The 20,962-nt window shown below is 34.3% G+C and overlaps 1 protein-coding gene across 10 annotated transcripts in view; it reads left to right on the top strand.

The window, feature by feature from the left end:
• The window catches only part of FRYL (FRY like transcription coactivator), a 309,155-nt gene that overhangs the window by 85,636 nt on the left and 202,557 nt on the right, over positions 1–20,962 (top strand). For 7 of the 10 annotated variants that reach the window (XM_016423259.2, XM_001364319.5, XM_016423258.2 and 4 more), the window contains exon 1: positions 6,552–7,419. The exons of the other annotated variants lie outside the window; for them this stretch is intronic. In XM_016423259.2, the coding sequence (XP_016278745.2) occupies positions 7,221–7,419 (199 nt within the window). In that variant the 5' untranslated portion in view covers positions 6,552–7,220. Of the gene's footprint in view, positions 1–6,551; positions 7,420–20,962 lie in introns of those variants that run through there. 10 annotated transcript variants of the gene reach the window in all.

Below are 20,962 nucleotides of genomic sequence, written 5' to 3'. Positions count from 1 at the left end.
CCTAGCTCTCTTGCCTTTCTAAATATTGTGTGCCATGCTTTGCGGTCTCTTAGTGTGTTAGCCTCTAAGTCCTGTGTGATCCTTATGGGAGTCCCCCTATATCTGAAGCTCCTCTTCTTGACTTCTTGTAGGATTTTCTCCTTTTCTTGGAAGCTCTTGAATTTGGCAATTACATTCCTGGGGATTGTCTTTTGGGGATTTAGTATAGAGGGCGTTCTATGAACCCTTTCTATTTCTATTTTTCCCCCTTGCTCCAGAACATTTGGGCAATTTTCTTCTATAATCTCCTGTAGCATAGCATCGAGGTTTTTGTTTATCTCTGGTTTTTTGGGGAGACCAATAATTCTGAGGTTGTCTCATATTCCTCTGTTTTCCAGGTCTGTGACCTTTTTGGTGAGATATTTTATGTTTTCTTCTAATTCATTAATTTTTTGGCTTTGCTTTATTGATTCTTGCTGTTTTGTAATCTCGCTGTCTTCCATTTGCTTAATTCTCATTGTTAGGGACTGGTTTTGCTTTTCAGGGTTGTCTGCCCTTCTATTAGATGCTTCCAGCTCTTTCTCCAATTTTGAAGTCTTGTCTATAAGACTGCTGATCTCTTTCTCCCATTTTTCTTTCCAAAAGGTTTCCATCTTTTGGGCATACTCACTGTCTTCCAGTTGCTTAATTCTGGTCGTTAGGGACTGGTTTTGCTTTTCAGATTTGTCTGCCCTTCTATTAGATGCTTCCAGCTCCTTCTCCAATTGTGAAGTCTTGTCTATCAGACTGCTGATCTCTTTCTCCCATTTTTTTTTCCCCAAAAGGTTTCCATCTCTTGGGTAAGCTTCAGTTTGAGATCTTCCAGAGCTTGTGGATAGTTTCCATTTTGGGAGGCATGTTCTGATTTTTTGAATTTCATCCTCATTCTCTTCTTTTCCTTGGTTGGGTACTCCCTCCATAAAAGATTTCAATAGTTAGTTTTTTCCCCCCTTTCTTCTTGGAGGCTTGATTTTTGGGCCATGTGAGCCATCCCTTTGGTGGTTTTATTCCACTTTCTTTTTTGATCTGGGGTCTGGGTGATATGGGCCGATTTTCTGTCAATTTAGGTTGCCTCAGACTATTTCTTCCAAGCCTATGAGGTTTCTTAGAGCGTGGGCCCCTGTGTTCAGCCCAACCACCCAGGGGATCAGCGCGGCCCACCCATGTGTTTAGCTTTGCCCAGGTGCTCAGCGCAACCGCCCTCGAGTTCAGCTCCACAGCCCCCTGTGATCACCGCAGGATTCTCCTGTGAAACCGCCCTGAGAGGTCGTTTCCTTGCGGTCTTTAGATCCCAAGGACCCTGGTGTGCACCCCGAGACGGAGAAGCTCCTCACTCACTCGCTGTCCCAGTGAGCACTCTGATAGCTTACTCTGGTTTGGTGGGGGGATGAGGGGTGGAGGGGGGGCTCAGTTCACTTTTTTGTGCGAGCTTTTCCTCCTCCTTATAGTTTGGAAATGTTCAAACCCCACGTACCTTCGTTTCTGTGGGGCACTGGAGAGTCCCTCCATTCTTCCAAAAGTGATTTTTATGCTCTTTTGAGGTAGTCTATTTTGTTCCGTGCCGGGGAGGGGAAGCGAGTTGTGTCTAGATTGCAGTCATGTTTACCTGGAAGTTCCGACTCCTTTTTTTTTTTAAGGGTAAAATATTTTCATTTTTTAAATTAATTTTTAAAAATCTGAGTCTCAAATTCTTTCTCTCCCCCACTCATTGAGGAGGTAAGCAATATGATATCCATATATGTGAAGTCATGCAAAACATATTTCCATATTAGCTATGTGGCAAGAGGAAAAAAAACCCAACCCAGTAAAAAGCAAGAAAACAAAGAAAGTGAAAGCAATATGCTTTAATTTGCACTCAGATCATCAGTTCTCTCTCTGGAGGTAGGTACCGTTTTCCATCATTATCTTTTAGAAATTACCTTGATTGAATCTGAAAAAAGCAAACAGTGAACCCATAGCATTTCATATGGAAGGGATAGTAATGTTTCTCTGGCCATGCTCTGTCACAGCCTAAGCAACTTTCTGCTCTTTGGATCTTAAAAACACAGGTGGCTGCATGATAGTGTAAGTTCTGTTTCAAACCTGTGGGTAGGCTTGTGCAGTCCACAGTGGTGGTGGTAGAAGGTGCTGTTTGAACCAGTTACGGGTTAAGGAATATTGTGTTAGTTCATTGACTTTTTACATTGTTTGGATTTTTGATGACTTGGAGACAGCTAAAATCACTTCATCTCTTGTGCATGCATATTTTGGAACGGTTTGACAGGTTGTGAGGGTTAGAGAAAAATATCTAGACCTTCATCATGTTGGACATGTAACCCAGAAGTCCTCAGGTATTTACATAGTTTTTTTTTTTTATTGTCTCAAACAGGACATATTTTTTTTATTAGTGGTAGAGGGAGTCCAATCTGTTAGTCTTTCAATGCTTGGTACATAATTAGTTGCTCATTTCTTTTCTTTTATTTTTATTGTCATGTAAAATTCACTTTCATATTAGTCATACATAAAACAAAAGCCCAAAATAAAACCATAAAAATACTGATATAAAAGATGAGTCCAACAGTTCTTTTTCTGGAGGTGTATAGCCTTCTCCTTCATAAGTCTTTCAGGATTGTCCCAGATCTTTGCACTTCTGAGAGTAGCTGAGTAGTCACAGTTCATCATCATACAGTATTGTTGTTGCTATTTACAGTGTTCTCTCACTTCTACTTATTTCAGTATGCATCAGTTTCCACTGATCTTTCTAACTTTTTTCTGAAATCAATTTGCCTATCATTTCTTATAGCAGAATAGTATTCCATCACTAACATGTACCATAATTTGTACTGCCATTCCCCAATGGATGGACATACTTTCAATTTCTAGTTCTTTGCCACTATAAAATGAACAGCTAAAAATATTTTTGTACAAGTAGCTTCTTTCTCCTTTTTTTATTATCTCTTTGGGATACAGACCCAATATATTACCAGATCAAAGGATATGCACAGCTTTCTAGCCCTTTGGACATAGTTCCAAATTGCCCTCTAGAATGGTTTGATCAGTTCACTCCACCAACAATGTACTAGTGTTCCAGTTTTGCCACATCTGCAACATTTACCACTTTCCTTTACTGCTATGTTGGCTAATTTAATAGTTGTGAGGTGGTACCTCAGTGTTGTTTTAATTTGCATTTCTCTAATCAAGAGTAATTTAGAACACTTTTTCATATGATTATTAATGGCTTTGATTTTTTTCTTCTGAAAATTGCTTGTTTATATCCTTTGATCATTTGTCAATTGGGGAATGGCTTATATATTCTTATAAATTTGATTTAGAATATCAATTTGAGAAATGAGACCTTTATTAGAGAAATTTTAATAATTATTAAAATTTTCCCCCAGTTTGTTGTTTACCTTCTAATCTTGGTTACATTAGTTTCATTTGTATAAAAGCTTTAAAATTTTATGTAATCAAAATTATTAATTTTACATCTTATAATAACTTTCAATATCTTGTTTGTTTATAAATTCTTCCCTTCTCCAAAGATCTGCCAAGTGAACTATTCTGTGTTCCCCTAATTTAGTAATGGTACCACTCTTTATATCTAAATCATATATCCATTTTGATCATATCTTGGTATAGGGTGTAAGATATTGGTCCATACCTAGCTTCTGTCATAATGTTTTCCTATTTTCCCAGCAGTTTTTTTTTTTTAATAGTGAGTTCTTATTCCAAAAGCTGAGATCTTTGGGTTTATCAAACACTAACTTGCTAATCCTACCTCCACACCCCAACAACCCCACCCACCCTAACCCCTCCCCACTCCATATATTGTGTATCTAATCTACTTCATTGATCTACCATTTTATTTCTTAACCAATACCATATTGTTTTGATGATTGCTGGTTTATAGTAAAGGTTGAAATCTGGTATTGCTAGGCCTCATTCCATCACATCTTTTTTTTCCATTAGTTGCCTCGATAATCTTGACCTTTTTTCTTCCAGATTATTTTTGTTATTTTTTTCCTAATGATATAAAATATTTGATAAGTTTCATTAGTATGGCACTGAATATGTGAATTAATTTAGATATAATTATCATTTTTATTATATTAGCTTGGCCTATGAATGAACAATTAATATTTTTTCCAATTGTTTAAATATGACTTTATTTGTGTAAAAAGTATATTGTAATTGTGTTCATATAATTGTTTGCCTTTCCCAGCTATTTTATATTGCTTAGAGTGACTTTAAATGGAATTTCCCTTTCTAACTCTCACTGCTGGACTTTGTTGGCAATATATAGAAATACTGATGATTTATGTGGGTTTATTTTGTATCCTGTAACTTTACTAAAATGATTATTTCAATTTTTTGTTGATTCTCTAGGATTCTCTAAGGATATCATCATATCATCTGCCAAGAGTGATCGTTTACTTTCCTCATTGCCTACTTTAATTCCTTAAATTTCTTTTTATTTCCTTATTGCAAAAGCTAACATTTCTGATACAATAAAAAAAATATTGGGGATAATGGGCATCCTTGCTTCACTCCTGATCTTATTGGGAGGGCTTCTAACTTATTTCCATTGCAGATGATAACTTGCTGAAGGTTTTAGGTGGACACTTTTTATCATTTTAAGGATAATCCCTTTTATTCCTTTGCTTTCTAGTGTTTTTAATAGGAATTCGTATTCTATTTTGTGAAAAGCTTTCCTGCATCTATTGATTTAATCATGTGATTTTTGTAGTTTGGTTCTTGATATGGTCAATTATGCTGATAGTTTTTCTAATATTAATCTATCCCTGCATTTTTGGCGTGGTCACTCACTTCCATAGTAATAATTTCCATATCTAAGACAGTGGAAAGGTACCATTTAAGTCCTGATTATTAAAGAAGGAATAATCTGACACTTATTTCATTTAAGTCTTCATTTGGTAGACTAACACATTTTAGCTTGTTTTCTATGTATTTGACATATAATTATATATCAAACTTCCACAAATTGGCCCATATGACTTTACTAGTTCTCTGGTAAAATAGATGTATTAGTAGATGAAATAAAGGGAAATGTCCATGAGATATATGGATGTTCACTAAATATATATCATACTAAAATTAAAAATTTTTTCACCAATTACTTTATTTCCTCCCTGACTACTCTCTCTCCTCAAAAAATGGGTGTGGTGATGACGTTGAACTAGTATGGAGACTAGGGAAAAGGTAAAATAAGAAAAGCAAAAAATGGAAGTAGAGAAAAGCAACAGTATTGAGATAACTAGATACATTAGCTCAGTCAATAGTATTTATGTTTTGTTTTGAAAAAATTATCTAAGAGAAAACTACAAAGACCTCAAAAAATAAAAAAAAATTATTAGTACATTAAAAATATCAAGGAATGATTCTGGTAAATATAAAACTAGCCTTTTCTATAGCCTCATTTTTTTAGAATGGTCTGTAGCCTTTAATATTGTTGATCACTTTCTCCTAATCTGTAGTGAAATAAATTTGGAGTAGATGACAATAGACTCCTTAGCACTAGCTTTTTGTTTCTAAGTCTTAAGTACTTAAAGGAAAGAAAGTATATATAGAGAGAGAGTACCTCACACATTTTGGAAATTTATTCTTTTTCCTAATAAGGAAAACAACATTTATTATTCTGTGTCCCACAATGCCTTGGGTGCTGTGAAGATCCAGGAAAAAGAAGATGGGCCTCATCTTCAAATTGTTTCCAATGTATTTGGGAAGAAAAAGAAAATCTAAAATTAGAGAACAACATAAGATAGAATTTTAATTGGCATAGGTTATTTTAATATGTCTTGATCTGGAGACTATATTTGTTTAAGGACTCGGTAATCTTCTTTACTACATTTTCCAAACCCTCCCTTAACTGTGTACTTTGCATGTAATAGGAGCTCAGTAAATATTTAAATAATAATTAAATAAATACATGGAATTGCTTTACTTACAAAAAACTGAAAAATTATTCAGTGATGGCTTTTTGTAGTAGTGGGCAACTCTATTTATCTTAACTTTCATTAGCTATCCATTTCCATTAACTATAACTATTTTATACTTCCATATACTTTTTTAGTAGTATCATTAGCATATTTGTAGTTATTTTTTGTCATTTCATTGGTAATGTGCTCATTCATATTTCACTAGTAAAAATGAGATATTCAATATCTGCTTAACATTTTTTTTAATGTTAAGCACAATTAACTTCTTGATCAAAATAGCAAATTCCAGTTTGTACTTCTTATATCCTTTTGTTTGTTTGTTTCTTTTTTTGTGCATTAACATTTCCACCAGAGGGCAAGGAGAAAGGAATGGAGGAGAAATTAATCAGATTAAGATTTTTATTTCAGCTATCTGTTATTTTATATACACTGAACAATTGCAACATTTTACTATATTACTTTAGAGGAATAAGTTAAGTTTCTTTTGTTTATATTATGCAACATTTCATACAATGCTCTGCTATTTAAAAATAGTTATTTTCTGTGTTTGCAAAGTTTATAATTTGAACATTTTAAGTTTTTAAAAATGTTGCAGTTAAATATGTTGCAGTTGCACATATTTTTCATACCCTTATTTATTTTCATTAAGTTATCTATGCTGATACTTTCATTGTTACCACTAATAATGAACAGTTCACATATTAAATGGTTTTATGTTAAGTATAATGGAGTATGCTGAACAGTGCACAGGTTTTTATTGTTCTTTTATGTGTAGAGTAAGAGTTGCTTCTGAGGCTTCTTGATGAACTTTCTAAGTGATAAGCATTATCTTTGACTTAAGTTCCTGTTAGTTATCCCAGCTATACACTAACTAACTGATCATTCAACCAAGATCAATATATATATGTATATATATACACATATATTTCAAAATTCTAATTTATTTGTGGTTAAATTTGAATTATAGTTATGCTAAAATATTGTGGCTTTTGTACTCTTCACTTAATATCCTTTGTACATATATAACTGGGTTGTTTTTCTGTTTGCTTTTGTTATCTGTTTTGTGCAGTGAATGTCTTGAAAAATCAACTTCAAGACAGCTGGTTCTTGACCTCCTAGAATTTATTGCTGCCTGAGTTCACATGACTTTCTTTGCTCCATTAACAGTCTATCTTAATTTGACAGTGGGAAAGTTTGTGCTAGTACCTATCTGTCATTGTTGAAAGTTATTAATAATTGATATTAGTTATGTAGAAGAATCTGAAGATGGAGTTTTTTAAAAAGGGTGTGCATACTGTCCTTCTTGGAGATGTGGTTTTGGATACTGATGATAATTTTCAGGAAAACTCCCCACTATTGCTGAAGATGAGACGTTTTAGTCTGCTTTCTTTAGGGAAGACTACAAATGAAGATGCCATTAATTATCTTCATCCTAATCATGACAAGTATGAATATCATCAACTGGGTAAAGTAAAAATATGTTAAATATTTAGTTTTTCTTAGATATTTAGATTTTATTTATTTATTTTTTTGATGTTACTAAACTATATCATGGAAGATCCAGATTTTCATTCTGGAGATAATTGTATTTTTAAAGAACAGTGCTACCATTTGTCTAACAACCATACATATTCTTAAGAATGTAGCTTTGACTTCAGTGGAATTTGGACCAAATTCTCAGAATTTTGGAGTTGAAAATCAACAAAGTATTATTTAACTAGTTAGTAGTTGCTGAAGAGTTTTATGAAGATGAAAGAATATAATCTCAATTTATTAATGAACAATTTTCAATTTAATCATGCAATTCATAGAAACAAGAAAATGTTACAAGAATTTATTTTTAAAAACCACTTCTGAACCATTTGAAATTCCATTTTTACAAAAATATACCAACTTCTGTCATTTTGAATAGTATAAGATCAAGTACTTAGGGATTTATTTAGGGCAGACATTTTAGTTATATTGTAATAATATATTACATAAAATACAGAAGCTTTTTATCAAGTAAAATTTTAAGGGAAGAAGTTTCTATTTTATGCCATGGCCAAGAAAAGATACTTAATTTTTAAATTAGAGGTTTCTACTGTTATTGTTCATTTTAGTTTTCAAATTGTCTTAAGACATAAATGCTATACTTGAACTTGAAAGTTATTAGGATTTACATTGTGAATTATTTTGAGTAGGGAAAGTGGAAGTAAGGATACTGATCTTTGTAAGGCTCTTTGCAAACCTTGAAGTTCTATATAAAATCTAGTTGTTGTCACCAAAATACCAGAAGATTCTTGCTTATTTATGTGCATCTTTAGATAATCAACAAAATGGGTTTATATTTTGAATTAATTCCATTATTACTAGTTTTGTTTGGGGGCTTATGTTTATGTTAAATATATTTTTACTTTAATATATGCAACTTCTTTCCCTATTCCAAGTCCATTTGTATTGTCATTTCTAACATTTAGGATCTATTTAGACTCAACTTATTCTATTCCCTTATTTATTTAACCTTTAGACTTGAATCTGTAAGAATAGTTTTATCTGATTTAAAATTTTTTATGTGATCTACTTATTGATATAATGTATTTTTTAGTTTTTACATTTCTGAGATTTCTAAAAGATGACCTTCTGGACTTTTTCATTTGCTTAAAAGGACAAAACAAAACAGAATCACTAGGACTGAGAACATTATAAGCCATGCTCCATAGTGTCCCCCACACTGAGATATCCAAGTCATTTATTTGGTTAAAAAATTCAGCAAGATTGGCTGAGGCCCCATTGTGATAATATCCTCAAGCTGTTTCTTATGTAGAGCTGTGGTATGAAAGAAGACCCTTTCAATATGAAAGAAGACCCTTTCAGGACTTAAGTTGTGCATCTTTTTATTAGCTGGTTTATCTAAGCATTATCAGTCTAGCTATGGCAGTTGAATGAATGGTTAAAAACTATTGTGGCATTGACCCAAGCTTTGGGATTGCTCAGTAAATTAACATTGAGAGGGAGATAAAAGACTATAGGCAACTCCTTAACTATCTTATTTTTAGAGCTGGCCAATACCTTTCCTCCCACACTTGGGGGTGTGTGTGCTACTCTTGTAGCTTATATACATGCTAGTCTTTTTTCTTTTTATTTTCTAACACTTTTTTTTTTTTTTGCAGCTAGATGGCACAGTAAGTAGATTGCTGAAGTTAGAGGCAAGAAGGCCTGAGTTCATTGTGGTCTCAAATATTTCCTAACTTTGTGACTTTGGGAAAATCACTTAACCTGAGTCCCTCAATTTTTGCATCTCTAAAATGGGGATAATAATAGCATCTACCTCCCAGGGTTGTTATAAGGATCAAAGCAGATAATATTTGTAAAGTGCTTTGAAGATTCTTGTTTTTATTTTTATATACACACACACATACACACGCGCGCACACATTATCTGTTCATCAGGAAATATTTATTAAGTGCCAGGCACTAAGGGAATTCAAAAAGAGGCAGAAAGAGAGTTACTGTCCTCAAAAAACTTAAAATCTAATTGGTGAGACAATATGCAAATAACTGTATTCAAAGTAATCTATAAACAAAATAAATAGAAAATAACAGGAGAAGCAGGATACTTTAAAGTGCTTAGGGAAAGCTTCCTATAGAAGGGAGAATTTTATTTGGGACTTAAAGGAAACCAGGAAGATCAATAGTTGGAGTAGAGAAGAGAGTGAGCATTCCAGACATGGGAGACAGCCAGAGAAAATGCCTGGAACTAAGAGAGAATGTGTCATTTGAGAAACAGCCAGGAAGTCAGTGTCACTGAGTCAGGGAATAAAGTGTGAGAAGATTGGAAATGTAGGAGGGGGCAGGGAACATATTTTATTTGGCATATGTTATTGCCAATAAGAAGCTCCTGGAGCTTATTGAATGGAGAGAGGGGTTGCCCAGATTGGATCCACATTTTAGGAAAAATACTTTCGTGATCAAGATGTGGAGAGTCTTTTTTTTCCCTTCCTACCCTTTGGTAAGGGCTCATTTTAATTTATTTTTATTTATTTAATTAATCTCGAATATTTTTCCATGGTTACATGATTCATGTTCTTTCCCTCCCCTTCTTCCTCCCCCTTCCTGTAGCCAATGAGCAATTTAACTGGATTTTGCATATATCAATGACCAAAACCTATTTCCATATTATTAATATTTGCATTAAGGTGATCATTTGCAGCCTACATCACCAATCATATCCCCATCAAGCCATGTGATCAAGCAGTTGTTTTTCTTCTGTGTTTCTATTCCCACAGTTCTTTCTCTGGATGTGGATGGTGTTCTTTCTCATAAGTCCCTCAAAATTGTCCTGGATTATTGCATTGCTGCTAATATAGAAGTCCTTTACATTTGATTGTACCACAGTGTATCAGTCTCTGTGTATAATGTTCTCCTGGTTCTGCTCCTTTCACTCTGCATCACTTCCTGGAGGTCATTCCAGTTTATATGGAATTCCTCCAGTTCATTATTCCTTTGAGCACAATAGTATTCCATCACCAACATATACCACAATTTGTTCAGCCATTCCCCAATTGAAGGGCATCCCCTCATTTTCCAATTTTTTTGTCACAAAAAGAGTGCAGCTACAAATATTTTTGTAAAAGTCTTTCTCCTTATTATCTCTCTGGGATATAAACCCAGCAATGGTATGGCTGGATCAAAGGGCAGGCAGTCTTTTAAAGCCCTTTGGGCATAATTCCAAATTGCCCACCAGAATGGTTGGATCAATTCACAGTTCTACCAGCAATGGATTAGTGTGCCAATTTGGGGATATGGGAAGTCTTGAGGCAGGCTGACCCACCAGCTGGCTCTTGAAATAAGTAAGGGGAGAAGGGAGAAGTATGTGATCACTGTAGCAAAGTGAAATCATCAGGCCTTGGCAGCGGCTCATGTATGGAGGAGTGCGATGTATTCAAGAGTCCATTCGGGGAGAATTGGGTTACCCTCTACAGTAACAGAGAAGGTGGAACATGGAGGGTGATGGTGGAGGCATTAGGGCAAAAGATAGTTCAATTTGGATACATTGATTTAAGATGTTTACTGGACAGCCAGTTTGAGAAGTTTTAAAGGCAGTCATAAAATCATAAAAGTCATAAAATCAGAGGGTCAGCAGAGAGTTTGGGGCAGGGTAGGTAAATCTGAGAATCATCATGAGATCACCAAGTGAAGTAAGAGGGTTAAAAGAGAGGACTCTATAAGAGCACTAAGCTTACTACAGACTTCAGTTACGACTGCTGCAAATGACTCTTGGTTTCCAAGTCTGAAATATTTTTACATGAAAAAAATCACCTATCCATTTTAGTTGTTTTCTTCAGGTAAAAATACTTCCTTAAGGTTCTAACTAATGCAGATAGTCTTTCTCTGTTTAATTTAAAATTTTTCCTTTGTTGATTATTTCAAATATGTTACATATAGCTTGTCTGCACATGCTTCGTGTCTCCCTCATTAGACTGTGAGCTCTTTGAGAACGGAGACTGTCTTTTACTTTGTATCCCCAACACTTAGTGAGATACCTGGCACATAGTATTTAATTAATATACTTGTTTGAATACACATCAATTGAAATCAGGCAAGGAGCTAGTTCAGATGTCATTAAGGACATCGTTATAATTGACAAATATATTTTACTAAGAATTTTTTAGAATTGATTTTTATCTAAATTGCTTGAAAGCCTAGAACCATTTAGTCTTTTGCTGAGATCTATAATTTCATTCCTGTAGGAAAGTCAGAGATGTAGAGAGTTGACTCCAGGAACTAAAAGGCTAAATGACTTGATCATGGTCACACATTCCCTTTTGGTCAGAAGCAGTTGAACCCCAGGTCTTTCTGACTCCATAACTAGTGCCTATATTTGTCACTATATTTGTCACTTATATAAGAATATGGTACGGCAAATTTAGAATTCTCATTAAGATATGTGATTTAGTACTTTCTTTTTCCTTTTTTTAAATGTACTTGCTATATATCTAGTCCTCTTTATCAATTTTTTTGCTCTTATATAAAAGAACTTTGTGCACACTCATCTATCATAGATGAAAATGCACAAAGACAATCGTCATCCTCGGTTACCAAGAGACTACTACTACAAGTTTCCTTAAATGTTACTCAGAAATTCTCAATGACATATTTTTGCCTTAGAGCTAAATTTCTTAGTCTCGTATTTCAGATCTCCAGCCTATGTTTTGTTACCTCTTTCTGTACACCTCAGATCCTGACAGACAACATGAACTAAGTGCTGAACTCTGAAACTAGTTCAAATTATCATAACTGACTTTGTGGCTGTGGACAAGGCTTTCAAACTTCTCAGTATCCCCAGGCACTTCTCATTGTTTAAATTGCAGAAGTTTCAGGTCTGCATTAGTAGAGGACACATCCTCTCTGGATGTTTCCTCTTTCATATAGTCAAAAAATCAAATCCATCCTAATTGTTCAACATCCATTACAGATCATATCTCTGCTGTAAAACTTTTTCTGACTACAATGTCTTAGAGTGCCCATTCCTTTCTTTGGATTCCGATAAAATTATTGTCTATATAGCTTATAAGTTAATGACATAATGCTTTATGGCATCTTTTCCAATGTTGCCTTCAAACTTAACTTAAATTTTATATCGATTCATAAATTTTAATGTGTTTTTATCTTGTTTCTTCAACTAAGTTGAAAATGCATAAAGGAAGATCACATTTTAATCTTCCTTCTGGCCCTTATAATGTATAATACAAAGAGCATCTATTTTAAAAAAACTTTTTATTTTACTAATGAACTATGTGATATTGGAGAAGTCAAACACTTTCTGGGCTTTTCTCATCTAACTTAAATTGAAGTCATTGTATGGGTTAGTTTTTTATCAGAATATTCATTTTTGTTATAACTACCAATTCTATAATTCTATGTCCTTGGTGAAAGGCAGAAAATATTTTCTGCTTCATTAACTAACCTTCATATATAGGTATTCTCTCTGTTCCCTCCATAGCACCTTTTGCTTTTTTTCTAAGTAGTAGTGATAATTTTATTGGAAAATATAAATATTTTGATCAGCCTAGATCTTTTGTTAAGAAAAATTATTAAGCATGAAACAAACATGCACTTTAGCCATATCTTGTGTAGCAGATTATGACCAAGAGGAGTCTATATTTTCCCAGATGATGTTCCTTATGTATGGTTTTGTTATTGTTTACTCATTTCAAGTGTTGATTTACTGTGGGATAAGGTAAATTGCACAATAGTAATTAGGTATAGTAAGAATTTTATAGAACATAGAGCCCATAAAAGGTTAAGTATAGTAGTCTTTCTTTGCTTTCCTACATGACATCATTGTATAATGTCAAATGTATCTAAAGAATTGGTTGTATTTATAAGTAATTTTAAAGGATATAAGAATGGTTCTAATATGTTTTAAAAGTTATCCTTTAGTAATTACATAATTACAACTGAACATTGAGATTGTGCTTTTACATTAGCAATAGCAATGGAATCTCCTCTTTAAATTATCTACTTATTTCTATTTTTATATCCTGATAATGGAAGGAAATGTTCTTTGTTCATCCTATAAGAACTCCTTTGCATTAACAACAGAATTCATTAGAAGCTAGATATCCTGTAACCAGGTAATGGTGCTAATACAGCAAAATTTTAAGTTTTATGTAGTGTTTTTATGACATTGATTATTTTCTTACATGTGAAAATATCTTAAAAATTGATCAAGCTTGTAGATTTTTCTAAATTAATTTAGAATAGGAAATGTGTTTGTGTGTCTTTTTATTAAGAATATTCCTCAGGAATATTTCATTGTTGCTAATGAAATAAGTAGAATAAATTAAAATATAAGATGTTTGTCTCAAAAGCTTTTCTTTTTTATTTTATTAATTTTGTATTATATTTTATTATTTATTTTAATGAGCTTTATTAAGGTTTTTGGAAGTGTGGGGGCATGTTTATTCACATAGATTCTTTGTAGCCTTTATTATATGATTCTGCCATTTTTTATTTTATAATTTTAAACAGCCAACAGATAAATAGTTATTTAATTGAATTGATCTTATTTCTTATTGGATATTTGGAATAAGATGGTGGAACTTTACTAAGGCTTTGCTTTATATAAATGTTATCATTTTATGTATATTTGCTTGTTGCTGCCAAAATAATTTATTTTATTTTATTTTAAACCCTTACCTTCTGTCTTAGAACCAATACTGAGTATTGGTTCTAAGGCAGAAGAGTGGTAAGGGCTAGGCAATGGGGGTTAAGTGACTAGCCCAGGATCACACAGCTAGGAAGTGTCGGAGGTCAGCAAATTAATTCATTTATTAAGCATGTTTTGTGTATAAAGCTCTTTGCTAAAATTTCAGTATTTGAAATTGTCAATTTTCTTTAGGAAAAGAAATTCCTTTTAAAAATGAAATTATCTTTTAAAATAGAATTAAAATTTTGTTGCAAGGGAATTATTTGCAAGAGCATATTGTAATTGGTTGGGTCTTGGTATAGATATTTAAATGAAAAGATCTGCTCGATTCAAAATATTCTAATGATGTCTTCCTTTATTTCTGTTTGTTACTGTTTGTGATATTGAGAACTAAATTCTATTTCAGAGCTGGATGAAACAATTGCATGGAAAATTTTCCCTGTTTTGTTTGATTTCAAAGATAAATTTTAAAAATTTCTCTTAACATTCTGTTTTTAAAGTAAAACATATATACTTTTTTCTTGTAGAGAAGTTGCTATATTTGTAGTAAGTTAATTTTGGATTCCATCTTTTATCTGAGTTGTTATTGCCATTTTGCCTTATGTGCACATCATCCAGAGAGGTGAGAAATATAGTAAAAACAAAAATTGAAGTCAAGTTTCTGGTTTATATGTAGTAGGGCAAGTTTTTTAAGCTCTTGATGCACCAGAAAACTCGAGCTCAGTCACAATGAGAAAATCTTGAGTTTGAATCCTGTCTTTTTAAATCACTTGACTACCTTGAGTTAAAATTTTTATCCTTAACAAGATTGCAATAATAATAGTACCTACTTCCCTAGGATTGTCAGGAGGTTAAATGAGATAACATTTAAATAGCTCTAAAACTTTAAAACACTATATAAGTGGCAGCTAGGTGGCTTAGTGGATTGAGATCCAGGCCTAGAGACAGGAGGTTCTGGGTTGAAATTTGATTTCCTAGCTATGTGTCTCTGGACATGTAGCTCAACCCCAATTATCTAATCCTTACTGTTCTTCTGCCTTGGAACCAATACTTAGTATTGATGAAAAGTAAGGGTTTTAAAAAATAAAACTTAAAAAACACTATAAGTGCTCCCTCCTTGCCCCACTCAGAGTTACAGAACAATTACCGTTTTGCCTTGTCAGAGTTTCCTTATTTGGAGTTAGACAGATGACATCAGAGGCTGGAACATCATGAAGACATTTTGGAATTGTGGAAAGAACATTGGATTTAGAGTTAAAGGACCTTCCTTTAATCCCTGACTCTTTTGTTTACTATCCTTGTGTTGTTATTGTTGTTTTAATAAACCCTTCCCTTCCCTCTTGAATCAATACTGTGTATTGGTTCCAAGACAGAAGAGCAGTAAAGGCTAGGCAAGGGGGGTTAAGTGACTTGCCCAGGGTCACACAGCTGGGAAGTGTCTGAGGCCAGATTTGAACCTAGGACCTCCCATCTCTAGGGCTAGCTCTCAATCCACTGAACCACCCAGCTGCCCCCTACCTTTGTGTTCTTACTAACTCAATGTGCCTCATTTTCCTTATCTGGAAGATAAAGGGTTTGACTAAATGATGGGTAAGGTTTCTTTGTTCTAAATCTGTATTATATACTGCCCACTGCCCTTGCCTCCCCCAAAAAAGGAAAGGAAAGAAGGCTATATTGCTTAATTCAAAATAAATCTGTATAGATAAGCCGCCTTATTCAGTGCAATATTTGAGCCACTTATTTTTGTTCTCTTCAGGTAACTAAAAAATGATCAATATTTATTAATGTGCCTTCTATGTGCCAGGCTCTAAGCACTGAAAATCAATTGATCATTTCTAGTTTTCACTGTTAGTGTAACATGCTTTTTTGAATAGAACTTTGCTGAATAACATTATGTTATCAAGTTATTTGCTCCTCCTATCTCCCAAATTCTCGTTTTCTTTTGCCAAATTTGGAGCAGCAGATGAGACTTCCACAGGAAACAGTGGGAAAACAATACTTTTTAATCTCTTTCCACTTCATAACCAGGTCTTGTGCCCTGTAGGAGGTCACTATGTCAGATGAAGGACAGTTTGACAGTGAAAACAAAAACCAGACTTCAAGAACCTGGGAATAAGTCATCAACATTTATTAAGTGCTTGTGTAGTGCCAGACACTTTGGTAGATGGTAGAGATATATAAAGACAAAAGAGAAACAGTCTCTGCCTTTAAAGAATATTTACATTCTAATGGAGGAGATAATGTATACACATATAAAAATAGATGAAGCATGCATAAATGTAACTTTGTATCACGGTTGACCAGAAAAGGCTCCATTATACAAAATGGTGTTCAAACTGATTTTTGAAGGAAACTAGGGATTCTAAGAGTTAGGTAAAGAAAAAGTCTTGTAGAATTGGGGAGAGCCAGGGAAGAGCCTTTATAGAATTGCCATTGATCTTGTTTCCTATGATACCAAGTAGAGATTTATTGAACCTATTCTCTTGGATTGTCTCAGTCATTTGTCCTTGTAAATAGTCATCTTTGTAAAGGCTATAATGATCAGAATGGCAATAACATAGTATAAGACTATGAAGGTATCATGTGGGGAGCCTTAATAAGATTACATCAGTTAGTACACTATTAATAATTTGAAAAGTGAGTTCACTGAAACTGTATAAATTCCCTTATTATATGAAATTTCATATTCATTCATAAACTTCTATCTGCAATCTTTTACAAAGGAGGTTATTATTATAATTAATACTTGGATTTTATTGTATAGGTTCTCTAGTAAGTACAACTTATATAATTCTCAAGTTTAATACTCAAATGAATCTGTCACCTCATCTATAAAAAAGTTACTTCCCATCATACAGATTGGAACCTTTTTGCCCCCTTCCCAGCCTGTGTAATTTTGGTTGAGATTTTCTCACAAGTTGTCACAGGAGGCCCAGACTGTAAGCTCAGAGGACTTTCTCACTTTCTCCTGTTTTGCTAAAGAGGGGCACCCAGTAGTCTCTTTGTATCATCTTATCCCTTGATGATATCCTTTACTTTTGTTCTTCTTTGATTAATATGTTTTCCAGTGTGATAGAACCTGTCAGAGCTTAAGTTTCATTTAGTATATTTAGTCCTTGGAAGACCTGTTTCAACTTCATGCATGTTGGTACTTGGAGTTGGGCTTTGTGATCTCAAATGTAGAGAGACATAGTTTAGACATGACAATGGAAATGAATTTAATCCTGCCACTCTTCCTAGCAGAATTCCCGTTTTTAGAAGAGGCTTTGGACTCACTAATAACAGATCTAACGGAGGACCAAAGTGTTGCTTTCATTTGCTTCCTTTAATTGCTTAAGTTATGGCTCTGTGTTTCCGAACTAAGTTCAGAATTCAGCTGATCTGTAATGAGTTAAGTTTAGAAATCCCACTTTCTATTTAGCCATAGATCTTTTCCTGAACAAGGAATGTTTACCGGCCTTGGCAGACTGTGTGAGAAAGAAAGGGAGGGCCTGACATTTTTGTCTACCAAGCTATGTTTCAAAGATATCTCTTTTGTTCTCCAAAAGTCTGGGCTACTATCTAGTTTCGGGACTCCAATAATTGAGCTCTTCTTAGTCCTGTGGTGCCTTCTTAACCCTAATTGTCAAATTTCTAACCAATCTTGTTGCTACCTGTGCTTCAACTCTGTAACCAATCATTTTTTTATATTCATGTCATTTACCCTGCTCGGAGGTCCTCTGTTCCCCTCCTTTTTTTTTTTGTTCACATTTGGCCTCAGCCAATTCCTAGCTTGCAAATCACTTAACCCCAATTGCCTACTTCTTACCACTCCTCTGCCTTGGAACTGACACTTAATATTGATTCTAAGATGAAAAGTAGGGGTTTAAAAACAAACAAGGCATCATGAGTCTGAATAGTTTATATTGTTTTCCCCTAAATACACAATATCTTATTGCCTAGGAGTATCTTGCACAAGTAACTTGAATAATTATATAAATGAAGAATGAACATTTAAATCTTTTTCCTGAGGAAACATTTCCATGGCATTTAAAAATTTCAGATGTGTATGACTAATGTGTTAGTAATTAGTATTATGTCTCTTGTCTAAATCACCAAAAGTATCCCATTAATATCTGTGTAACAGAGGTACCATGATATTATGGAAAAGAGTAAACATGAACTGAGAAGATTCTGTGGTTATGAACATTTTATTACCTCCCTGGGCATCAGCTTCCTTGTCTGTAATATGGGGCATGCAATATGACTAGAAATCAGTGTGTTAAGGCTAAGAGAAGTAGAATGATGTAAAGATAGGATCATTGGACATCTAGTTGTGCTTCAAGATTAGCTTAACAGCTATTCTAAGCATATTTCAAGGAGAAGGGATCAATAACAGGTGAAATTCTGGATGGTTAAGACTGAATATTAATTGGTTTAGACTTGCCAGAAGAACATATTTTCAGGTTTTGGTTTTCCTTTTTAAAATGTTGGTAAAATTATTTTTGGTAGCAGTGATTCAAGGAGTAGGAGTATTGTATAACTTTGAGGAATTTGCTTACCATATTAATGAAAACATTAATATGGGAGTGTACCATTTAATTAAAGAAAAATAATGTGTACACTCCCTATTTAATTTGTTAAATTGTACATTGACATAAATTATATTTTCTGTTTTGATCTCTTCTGTGGAAATGCCTTTGAGAAGAAGTCCAGAATTTAGTTTTAAATATTTCTTTTATCTTTCTTATGAGTTGGACTTCCTGGAAATATGGCCACAGGAATAGTTCCAGCTAAACTGTATCCCTCTGAAATAGGTGTTCTTAATTTGGGGTTGGTAAATTTTTATCACATATTTTGATAGCTATTATAATAATTAGTTCTTTTGTAATCTTTTGATATTAGTTATATATTTAAAAATACTTTTCAGAGAAGGGGTCCCTAGGTTTCTTCAGAGTGCTGAAGGGGAATCCTAGATGTAAAAAAGATAGAGAACACTTTCTCTAAAACATCCTCAAGAAAGAGAAAAGTATGCATCATATGAGATTGCTCACAACTAGTTCTAATTTTGTTCTTCTCCCCCTCCCTTTTTCTGTTCTTTCCCCCTTTTAAACAAGGGGAGAGAGAGGGAAGGGGAAACAGAAGTACAATATAATATTTTAATGAGATATTGTGAAGAGAAAAAAATTTAGTAGTCAGTTCAGATGTGAATAGGATAAACTAATTAATAAAATAAAGGGTGGCTGAAGGGACCAGAAACTGAAACTGAAAAATGTAATATTCTCATATTGTACCTTAGCTAAAGTCAGAAAAGGAAAAGTTAGCAATCATGAGTCAATTAAAATTAGATATAGTTAAGAGATGTTAAAAAAAAACTACATGATGTTTAAAGACATCATAAATTTCTAAGAAATCAATATTAATCATATATATATATACATACACATTTATAGAAAGAGAGAATGGTGCAGAACTTAAGTATTTTAAAGAAGTTAATAAAATTATATGGAGAACTAGGAGAAAAAAATGTCACTAATTAGTGGAGGCATAAGAAAGTAAAGAAATTCAGCATCCAAATAGAATATTAAAAGAAATCACTATAGATCTTTAGTGACTATAGAATGGGAATCATAAAGAGGATACATATTTTTCAGCTTTTTGTGGAACTTTTGCAATGTGTTAGGTCATGGAGAACTCATAAGTTCAAAAAGTTAGAAATAGTAAACTCTTTACAAACTATAATTTTAAAAGGTTATGAAGGAAATTTGGAGAAAGGATTCAAATTTATGTGGAAAATCATTCAATACTAAATAAATAGGTCAAAGAATCAGTCAAATTTTATATGAGAATATTATGCTCCATCATTGAAAGGTAGTAAGTGGTAGAGGGAAAAATCAATTCCAAAAACAATTACTGCCCTCAAGGAGCTCATATACTAATTCAGATTCATGTCTGCCAGGTGGTTGGAGGTAACAGTGGTGGTTAGGAAAGATTAGGGCCGGATATATACTTCTGAGAGTTATTCATGTATATATATTTGAATCCATGTTAGTTAATGAGATCACCAAATGAGATTGTATATATAGTAGTAGCCTCTCGGTGATCGAGAATGACAATTGTCTTTGTGCAGTTTCATCTACGGTGTACCCTCATGTGGCTTTGGAGTCCAAAGGCTGAGGCGCACAGTTTGTGGCACATGGGGCCTGGGACGCCAGTTGTTACGGGAGGTGCGGTTGTGGCCTGTGTCGGCATTCACACGCAGCGGCAAGACGTCGACGTCGCTCATCTTCAAAGGTGGTGGCGGCATGGTTAATGTGGGTTCGCCAGCTGCTTCTGTCAGAGGCAGCGAGTTCTAGTTGCTTTGGTGTAATGCCAGCCCACCTCAAGTTGGACTTTAGCTGATCCTTGAATCTTTTCTTTGGTCGGCCTTGTTTCCTGAGTCCAGCTGACAGTTCACCATAGAATACCTGTCTTGGTATTCTCTGTGGGTCCATGCGGATGACGTGTCCAGACCATCGTAGCTGGGTTTGGAGGACCATGACTTTGATGCTGGTGGAGTTGGCTCTGTCGAGGACTTCCTGGTTGGTGATTCGGTCCTGCCATCGGATCCTCATGATTGACCGGAGGGAGCGTTGGTGGAATTGCTCCAGCTGTTTCATGTGCTTCCGGTACAGTGTCCATGTTTCACAACCATACAGGAGCGAGCTGAGGACCACTGCGTTGTACACTTTGAGCTTCGTCGCAGTGCTTACACCGCTGTGTTGGAGGACTTTGGAGCGCAGCCGCCCGAGTGCCTGGCTGGCCTTTTGGATCCTGGCATTGATCTCATGGTCTAG

Source organism: Monodelphis domestica, chromosome 6 (assembly GCF_027887165.1).
Source record: "Monodelphis domestica isolate mMonDom1 chromosome 6, mMonDom1.pri, whole genome shotgun sequence".
NCBI lineage: Eukaryota > Metazoa > Chordata > Mammalia > Didelphimorphia > Didelphidae > Monodelphis > Monodelphis domestica.
This window is presented reverse-complemented; position numbering and strand designations above follow the sequence as displayed.